The sequence below is a fragment of the Armigeres subalbatus genome, chromosome 3, assembly GCF_024139115.2.
Source record: "Armigeres subalbatus isolate Guangzhou_Male chromosome 3, GZ_Asu_2, whole genome shotgun sequence".
In the NCBI taxonomy this organism is placed as follows: Eukaryota; Metazoa; Arthropoda; class Insecta; order Diptera; family Culicidae; genus Armigeres; species Armigeres subalbatus.
In genome coordinates, this window is record NC_085141.1 from 37,070,162 (window position 1) to 37,079,676 (window position 9,515).

The 9,515-nt window shown below is 38.7% G+C and overlaps 1 protein-coding gene across 2 annotated transcripts; it reads right to left on the reverse strand.

Annotated features, from left to right (window-relative positions):
* Positions 1-1,788: 1,788 nt before the first annotated feature.
* Positions 1,789-6,486, reverse strand: LOC134224603 (uncharacterized). Of its 2 annotated transcripts, XM_062704017.1 has the most exons (6): positions 5,791-6,486; positions 5,559-5,729; positions 5,300-5,491; positions 4,960-5,241; positions 2,794-4,850; positions 1,789-2,723 (listed from the first exon to the last, which is right to left on the reverse strand). In XM_062704017.1, exons 1-5 carry the CDS (start codon positions 5,819-5,821, stop codon positions 4,708-4,710), a joined length of 819 nt encoding a protein of 272 aa, XP_062560001.1. In that variant the 5' UTR covers positions 5,822-6,486; the 3' UTR covers positions 1,789-2,723; positions 2,794-4,707. The 2 variants fall into 2 exon arrangements, with proteins under 2 accessions (XP_062560001.1, XP_062560000.1); XM_062704016.1 differs by having other exon boundaries at positions 1,789-5,241.
* Between the last annotated feature and the right edge of the window lie 3,029 nt (positions 6,487-9,515).

Genomic DNA, 9,515 nt, shown 5'->3' on the forward strand with positions numbered 1-9,515 from the left:
AAGAATTTCTGAAGAAACTCCCGGGAGAATTTGCAAGGGAACCCCGGGGAATCTACCAGAAGCATTCTCGGAAACAAGAGAATTCGTCTTATAGACAAATCTCGTCTAGCTGAAACCTTTGTTGGGGTTTGTAGCTGGACCATCATCATCATCAGAGGACCTCCCGGAGAATTCCCTGAGGAGCTCGCAGAGAAATTCTCGGAGGAGCTTCTAGTGGAAAATCTATATAAATTTCTGAAGAAGCCTAAATAAATTCCAATTCTGCCGAAATTCCCGGAAGAATTTTTAGAGGAACTGCCGATAGAACTACCGGAATAATTCTCGAAGGAAATCCTAGAGAAATTCTTGGTGGAAATTCCGGTGGAACTCCTGGAAGAATTGCAGGAGGAATTTTCGGAGAAACTCCTGGAGGATCTCCCAGTGGAAATCTTGAAGTTTCCACCGGAATTCTTTCAGGGTTTCATTGCGAATTAATCTAGGAATTCCTCCGAAAATTCCATTGTTGATTTCATTTTCGGTATAATTTCTGTATAAATTTCTGGTGGATTTCCTGGAGAAATTCTTTGAAATTTTCACAAGAAATTATTCGAAACAATTCACGGAAAATTTTATGGAATTTACACAAGAAATTCGAAGATTTTTCGTGAAATTCTCAGGAATGTTTACTGGCAATTTTGCGGAATTTTCACTGAATATTCTTATTCTTAAAAATTATGGGAAACAGCACGAAATTATTTGAATTATTGCAGGGAATTCTGCAGAACTTATAAAAAAGTTCGTGAAGATTTTCTTGGAGTAAATAATGGTGGAATTATCGGATCAATTCCCGATAAAATTTATGGTGGAATTCATGAAGACACTGCCGAAGAAGTTGCTGGAGGCATTCCTAAAGAATCCCTGATAGAATTTCGGATAGAATGCCAGGAGCAATTGTCGAAGGAATTCCTGGAGAAAGCTTGCATATTGATTTTTCTGCCAATTTTATAATAAATATTCTATTCTAGGTTCTAGTTTTCTTAAACTTATGGAAGAATGCAGGATTTTTATAATAATTCTAGATTGCTTTGAGAATAGGTCGTATGTGCGAAAGAGAGATTCTCTTTGATCGCGCTCTCTTTCGCTAATATATCGGCTAGTTTTGCATTTTTTGCTACATTTCCACTTCAGCATGATAGACAAAGCTATCGTCTTTGGTTATCTGCCAAAAAAATCAAAGTAAACTTTTGTATAGTTTTGTAATAATCGAAAGAGAATAGATCCAAAGAGAGACTCTCTTTTGCACATACGACCTATTCTCAAAGCACTCTAGAATTGTTATAGCCGATTTTATATTCTTTCTGAATTCTAAGTTTGTTAATATTTTTCTCACTTTTTTTAAAAATATCTGATGAGCAATAAATCACGCATTTTTAAATCCATTATTGTTTCGATTTGGTTTGGATTTGGTTTCATATGTTAATATTCATGTGTTTTTATAAAACTACTACGATTTAGAAAACCAAAAAAGTTGCCCTCCCCCTTCTCGAAATCCTGGCTACGCCCATGAACAGAAACCTGTTTAACTGTACTATGCCAGAATATAGTCGAGGTGAATTCAAAAGATCATCAATATAAACATATTTCAGTTATGACTACACTGAAAAGAATATCATAGTAACGCATACCATACTGAGGGTGAAAATAAAAACATTTTACCAGTAAATCTCGGTAGAACGCGAATCGCGATGGAAAATACTATGTTTGCTGTAAAACTGACCATGCGTTTCTCGGTAGAGGATCATAAAAAGATATTTTAGTTACTAGATAAAGATTGTCGCTGTCGTCGCTGTCCGGAACATCTTTTGCTGGCGAGGATAGGGGAGCTAAATGTCAAAGAAGGAAAATCCATACGATTTGACAGGTATGTACCACACATGTTTCGGACAGCAGAACAAAGGGAACAGTAGCGACAATCTTTATCTAGTAACTAAAATATCTTTTGGATCATAGCATGGTTGACCAATTCCGTTGTCGCTGTTAAGGCTACCTTACACCTCGGGAAAATTTTCCGCCGGATATTGGTCCCCGTGCATTTTAAATGAGGCCGGGATTTTGATTTTCCGTGCCCAAATCCCGAAAACATCGCATATGTGAAAACACATGGGGAAAAAATCCGCGAACCAAATTGCCAAGGTGTGAGGCTACCTTTACTATGCACGATATAATATGAGCATGGTAAAATCAACTGGGAAAAATAGTTCTCATAGTAATGGGGGTTTTCTTCTTTCTCAATAATGAATAAAACATGACATACAGATTTTAACTATATAACAACTATATGTATTTTATTATACGCTAGACATTATGAAGCGGTGGTTCACATATTAGAAGTGTAGAAAAAGATGCCAGTGCAGGGTAGAAATGCATTCAAATAGAAGGTGAACTGCATAAATCATAAACATGGATATCGCACGACAACAGAAATTATTTTGTCATACCAATGTGCACATTTTAACTGTAATCACTAATATCAGCAACAAATCTCATTAAATATATATTTTCCTTTTCGTGGGGGAGCAAAACAATCCTGCTGGAACTGGCGACATTGCCGGCCAGCACTGCGTTGAACCTATCACCAGCCAGATCACCAGTGTCGTGCGAAATTCATATCCATTCGCCATGTTTGCCGTTCGTTTTCTTGGAATGAACAAGTTGAAAGTTTCTGCGCATTCTGCACTCGCAATCTACAAATTTTCAAATGAACATCGCATTAATACTTCATATTGATTAAACCCTTGATAAAATATAGCTTACCAGACAAATTTTGATCCGAATTTATCCTAATCGCAAACAAAAATTAATAAATAACAAAGCAGATGTGTTTACGGCAGTGACTTGTTCCGGGTGAAATGAACTATGGGATGATATTAAACAGGATTGCAGTGGCTTTAACAATGAATAGTCATGGTAGCATGGTAAAATAATAATTTTGTTTACAAAATTCGTAGTTGTGATAACTATGGTTCATGATAGTTGGTTCGCTTTCATTACATAGTAGTCATAACTGAAATATGTTTATATTGATGATCTTTTGAGTTCACCTCGACTATATTCTGGCATAGTAAAGTTAAACAGGTTTCTGTTGATGTATTTACTACAGGATTATTATCAGTGTAGGCATTAGCAAAAGTTATTAACAGCTTATAGGCATTCAAATGCTAATATATGGTTCCTATTAGAGGCCTGAATAAGAGAAACGCGGATAGAAAATACGATACTGCCAACACTGCATTCAATCTTCTTCATCAAAGAACAACACATGAAAAGGAAGAAATGGTTTATGTAGATAAAATCTCACAATCCGCTATTTTATGTGTCCACATCACATAACAATAGAATCCAATAAACTATGGAATTTCATTTCATAATCTATAATTGACTTGCATATATTATGGCAAACTAATGTAAAATACATTCAATTTTGTTTATTGAAAAAATGGCATAAAATCGAATTTGGCCGTTTTCAGTATTTGAGCCAACATTTTGGCTGCTTGACAGGTCTCCTGCTCGATTGGCTGCTGTTTTTTGACGGTTCGATTGGCGGCACATACCTATCCGCGTTTCTCTTATTCAGGCCTCTAGTTCCTATTAAGTTTAAAACAGTGCTTAATGGTTACCTTGGTTATTGCATCACAGTTGAAATGGTCCGGCATTGCAAATCGAACAATATTCAATAGTGAAATTGAAATGAAATAAATGATGTGCAGAAAGATGTTTTAGGATCATAATTACATGCCCATAATAGCTGGTATTATTTTTACAAATGATTAACATTTATGCATAAAAACACGAAAAGTGTGTAAAACTTAACCTTTTTACTCCTTACTCCTACTCCTAAATTTTACTCCTTTTGTGCGTAGTGCCAATCTCCCACAAAAGAGTGTATTTCTGCCCAAAAGAGCATACTTTCAGCTGTGCGTGTGTGCGAAAAGTGTTGATATTCCTTGATATCAAGAATATTCAAGAAGTCTAGAATGTTTCAAAACACATAAATAAGTTCCAAAATGCCTTGAAAAAACCATAAAGCTTATTTAAAACATATAGCGGCATGTAACACTCGTTAAAAGTTACATATTTTCTGTGATTTCCATAATCAACATTCACACCGAAAAAAAACAACCAACATTATTTTCCGTGCATCAAGTGATTTGACGTTTGCGGAACAACTTTCCGACGGTCGACCGTCGGACCCTCGTTCGAATTTTTGTATCTTCTCGCAATAACTAATTTTATTTCGTCTTCACTAGACCACGGCTGAATGCAAAAAGAAGGCTCAGGGGCAAGCCAGAGTTAACGCGACGTGCGATGCGACGCGACGCGACAGTGCAATTTGACAGCCTGTTGATAATGATTGTTATTCTTTTACGTGAGTCGCGTCGCTTCGCATCGCTCGTCGCGTTTACTCTGGCATGCCCCTCAAGCAACACGCAGGTTGCTTATCACAGCAAAAAATAATGTAATATCCTTCAACGTAATCAAAGCAATGTACTGAAAAATCGATGTAACGTCGGAATTTGTATGCATATTATCATCCATTTCGATGTGATATTACATCACCTGGATATTACACAGAAATCAGATTCACCAAATTTCACTACATTGCAGCTGTGTAATATTCAATTGTTGAAACGGTGAATATCACACAGAATCAGATGCAACCCTTTGGTTCTATTTAATTTGTGTCATATTACACAAATCGGACGTAATATTATGTTTGATGATTATAGTGCTGTCCAATGAACAGCTCGAAGTAGCTCGGAGTAACTCATCGGATAACCCATCGGATGCATCGGTTTGTAGCGTGTGAAATTCTAGAATTGAATTGTGCTGTATTGCCGAGTAATTTTGTAATTGTGACGCAAGCACTGAAATAACCGATAATACGATTATTTAGTCTTGTTGAATCTAGCAAAGACTTACCATTATTTCCTGTACTACAAGAATGCTCATGTGCCTCTGGAGGATGCTCTTCCATATGGAGCACCTCTTCATTAATCGAGTGAGACGTTTCGCTTAGACTGGACTGAATTGGTGAAGAGAAATTAACGAGTTTTGACTTGTGAGATTCTGATGAAGGAATTGTGACAGTCGGATGTTTATGGGCATAAGGTGAACATGTTCGTGGCGCACGGGATGTGTGTGTGATTTGTGTGTTCGAAACAAATTGTCTGAACTGTGACCCAAACGAGCCAGATGCAAAATCTGTAACAAAATATTAAATTAATCGTTTTTTTTCGTTCGAAAGTGAATTAAAACTTACCACTGCTTTCTGTAAAAGAGTGCTTATTTGCATTAGATGCATCGGTGTGTTGTGCGCGGAATTTACGTGGATTGTATCCGGGGATAATAGATGAAAATTTATGTGCAACGTTCGAAACCCCTTGTGATCGGTGAAATGTTTTTTGTCGTTTAAGTTTGACGTCCGTGGCACACTGTGGCTCGGTTACGGAATCTGTTGCAAAATAGTCAAATTCGATTTAATATAACAATTTAACTTAATTTGTGTGGCTCTAAACTACCGTTCTTCTCTGTGATAGGACGTTGTGGTGTATCGGGTGCAAATAAATATGACGCTCGATAATGTGAACTGGAAGCATTGCCGTACAGCGCATGGGATGTTTGCTGGGTATTGACCTGTTTGCTCGCCACAAATTCCCTGAACTGGGATCCGAACGATCCAGATGCAGATACTACGATAATGTAAATGAAATAGATGGACTACAATATATTATAATGGATTATTAAATTTACCTTGCTTTACGAACATATTTGTATTTTCCATATTGTAAAAAGCTGCTGGGTTTGTAGCGTTGTTTGCGTTCTTTGAACATTAATATTTGCAAGTTGCTAGCGATACTGATGTACACTTCGTTCGACTTAACAAACCTTTATCAAGTTTCGTCAAATTTTGCGACTTACGACGTTGTGTTCACTTTTGACGAAACCGTAAAGCGTTATGAGTGTTACATCAGTCCTTCATTGACAAAACGACTAATGTAACGATTGTTCAATTTTTAACAGTTTGCTGATTCAGTCATTTTTTCGTTTCAAAATCTAGAGCAGCCTTAATAAATATATCAGATTTTTTTCATTGGCACGCATTAAGGAGCATGGAAGGCATCATACTGTGGCAAAATCTCATTTTTGTTTACAATGTTACATACGACCTTTTGAAAATTTAGTCTTGAGTTGTTCCCGTCCTGCTCGTTCTTTCTTGTAAACAAATGGGCATGAGCAGGACAGGGAGAAACTTCGAGCTACTTCAAGCTCTCATTGGACAGCATTTATATAATTCTCAATCTAGCAACACTTTTGACTTTCCGTTTGCGCATATCGTTGTCGGTCTTGTCGGTGCTGTCTGGAAAGGAACCATTTTGTTTGATAGCAAACGAAAATTGTTTTATTATTAAAATTAATGGCAGCAATTCAAAACAAGTTCTCAAAATGTGTAAGTACATTGTAAATTGTGTATTTAGGCAATACTAACTTCTCTGTTTCTTCCTTTAGATTCTATGCGACACGTTAGACCCGGTTTTCGTCGACGGTGGTGCCATAGAAGTCCGGATCGTAAATACTCCATTCCGATTTTTTCGCATCGTAAAGGGTGCTCTCGCCGCAGGAAGCACATTACTTCGGTTAAGTAAACATATTCGGCTATGTAGCTGGCCGGACAAATTCCGGACAACATTGTAGCGGAAACAAGGGAAAGTGGTGTACATCAACTATTCCACCCGAAAAATAGGAATTAACTGCAAACAAGTGATCCGACAATCCGTCAGTGAGGTAACGCGAGTGGCCACAGAAACATCACCGGAACCAGCTTCCGACGTGCCATATAAAAGTAATAAACCATCAATCAGTTGAAAACGACGTGATTGTGGCAGACAACGATAGTGAAGGAACAAAAAGTTCCGACAGAAGTTGAAAATGCCAGAAAAATGCCTTCGGGCCCCTTCCCCTTAATATCAAAAAATCCAAGTCCAGCGTCGCTCCAACTACGGAAACGGTAGAAGTGCCGACAACTAAACTTAACCAAGGCGGTAATAAGCTTAAGGAAATGTTGCTTGCGTTAAGACTCCTCATACTGAACACCGGCCCTGGCGGACAGCAGCGACTCACGCGACTACACCATCAGTGCTTCTCAACAGGCATACCACCACCGACACTATCCATGGCCGGTAATACAGTCGATTCTAGAAGATGCGTCACCTGTATCTAATGGCATCGCTAGCGTCCTTCTGCTACAAAATGAGAGGATCAAGGTCATACTGCATGATCATTGGCGATCATCTGACATTCGCAGGGAAAACGGAACATGAAGAGACAGCAACAGTTGCAGCTTACGCAAAAGCCTCCAGACAAGGATTCAGGATTGAACGAAGGTAAACCAGATACTATATTTTTTTATTCATGTTTTTGTGTTTCTGATGAATCGCATTGTTGCCTATTCAGATTACTAGAAAATACGATGTATTTTACGTAATATCATATGAAATGAAAGTAATATGAATGAATCTTGATATCAAGAAACTCTATAATGTCATTAAGCTTCGAATCTGAATATAGGCTATTGAAGTAGTTGCAGTTTGATGTATTTATATTCCCAAGCAACCAGAAGTTCGGATAAGAAGGGCTATTTTGGCTTAATCAGCTCTCATTTTAAGTAATTTTTTGTATGTAACGGAACTTTAAGTGAACTTTAAAGTTTCGTTAAGGATGCTTGGAACTTGATGTGAACCATAGTGAACCAATTAGTTCGGTTAAGAGTAAATTTAAGTAAAATCTGAACTTCTGGTTGCTTGGGTTATTTCTTCAATTTTAGCTTCCGGATGTTTCGATATTCAGCCGTGTGCTAGGCAGGCGTAGTTCAAACAAACCGCTTCACATCGCAGAACAGAAGAAGGACAAGCACTTTCCGCTATCGGCATGGCACTGAACTGGCGGTTTTCCAGTGGATCTGAAGAGCACTATAGGTATGTAAGAACTATTTTTTCATATAGTTATTATTCAGCTAGCAACCATAGGTCTGTAGAATTGAATTGGCATATTTCGTTGAATTGAATGTGTTTTTGGCACGATAGCCAAAGTTGTATTTTATACTTCACATCTTCATCACTTCATTTTCATTCCCAAGAGAATTATGTAGCGATTCCGGCGGGATTCCTTTCGCGATTCCAACGGGAATCTTTTCGAAATTCAGACGGGATTCCTACGGCAATCCTTTCGAAATTCCTACGGCAATTCTTTCGGAATTCCGATGGGAATCCTTTCGGTATCCCCAAGGGAATTTTAGGATTCTAGAGAGAATCCTTTCGGGATTCTGAAGAGAATCCTTTCGTGTTTCTGCAGAGAATCCTTTCGGAATTTTGAAGAGATTTACTTTGGAATCCCGGAAGGATTCCCCTTGGAATACCGGAAGTATTTCCTTTGAATATTGGGAGTATTTCCTTTGGAATATCAGAAGGAATCACGGAACGATTCCCTTAGGAATCACGGAACGATTCCCTTAGGAATCACGGAACGATTCCCTTTGGAATCCCGGATAGATTCCCTTTGGAATCCCGGAAGGATTCCCTTTGGAATCCCGGAAGGATTCCCTTTGGAATCCCGGAAGGATTCCCGTTGGAATCCCGGAAAGATTCCCGTTGGAATCCCGGAAGGATTTCCTTTGGAATCCCGGAAGGATTCCCTTTGGAATCCCAGAAGGATTCCCTTTGGAATCCCGGAAGGATTCCCGTTGGAATCCCGGAAGGATTCCCGTTGGAATCCCGGAAGGATTCCCTTTGGAATCCCTGAAGGATTCCCTTTGGAATCCCGAAAAGTTTCCCTTTGGAATCCCGAAAAGTTTCCCTTTGGAATCCCGAAAATTTCCCTTTGGAATCCCGAAAGGATTCCCTTTGGAATTCCGAAAGGATTCCCTTTGGAATCCCGAAAGGATTCCCTTTGGAGTTCCGAAAGGATTCCCTTTGGAATCTCGAAAGGATTCCTTTTGGAATCCCGAAAGGATTCCTTTTGGAATACCGAAAGAATTATCTTTGGAATCCCGAAAGGATTTCCTTTGAAATCCCGAAAGGATTCCCTTTGGAATACCGGAAAGTTTTCCTTTGAAATCCCGAAAGGATTCCCTTTGGAATCCCGAAAGTATTCCCTTTGCAATTCCGAAAAGTTTCCCTTTGGAATCCCGAAAAGATTCCTTTTGAAATCCCGAAAGGATTCCCTTTGGAATCCCGGAAGGATTCCTTCTGGAGTTCCGAAAGGATTCCCTTTGGAATCCCGAAAAGTTTCCCTTTGGAATCCCGAAAGGATTCCCTTTGGAATTCCGAATAGTTTCCCTTTGGAATCCCGAAAGGATTCCCTTTGGAATCCCGAAAGGATTCCCTTTGGAATCCCGAAAGGATTCCCTTTGGAATCCCGAAAGGATTCCCTTTGGAATTCCGAAAGGATTCCCTTTGGAATCCCGAAAGTATTCCCTTTGC

Bases quoted from the DNA above. Each gene is read 5' to 3' on its own strand.
- LOC134224603 (XM_062704016.1), bottom strand. From the start codon at position 5,821: ATGGAAAATACAAATATGTTCGTAAAGCAAG. The intron at 5,730-5,790 runs GTAAATTTAATA...ACATTATCGTAG, and splicing joins AAATATGTTCGTAAAGCAAG to TATCTGCATCTGGATCGTTC. The intron at 5,242-5,299 runs GTAAGTTTTAAT...ATTTTGTTACAG, and splicing joins CTCTTTTACAGAAAGCAGTG to ATTTTGCATCTGGCTCGTTT.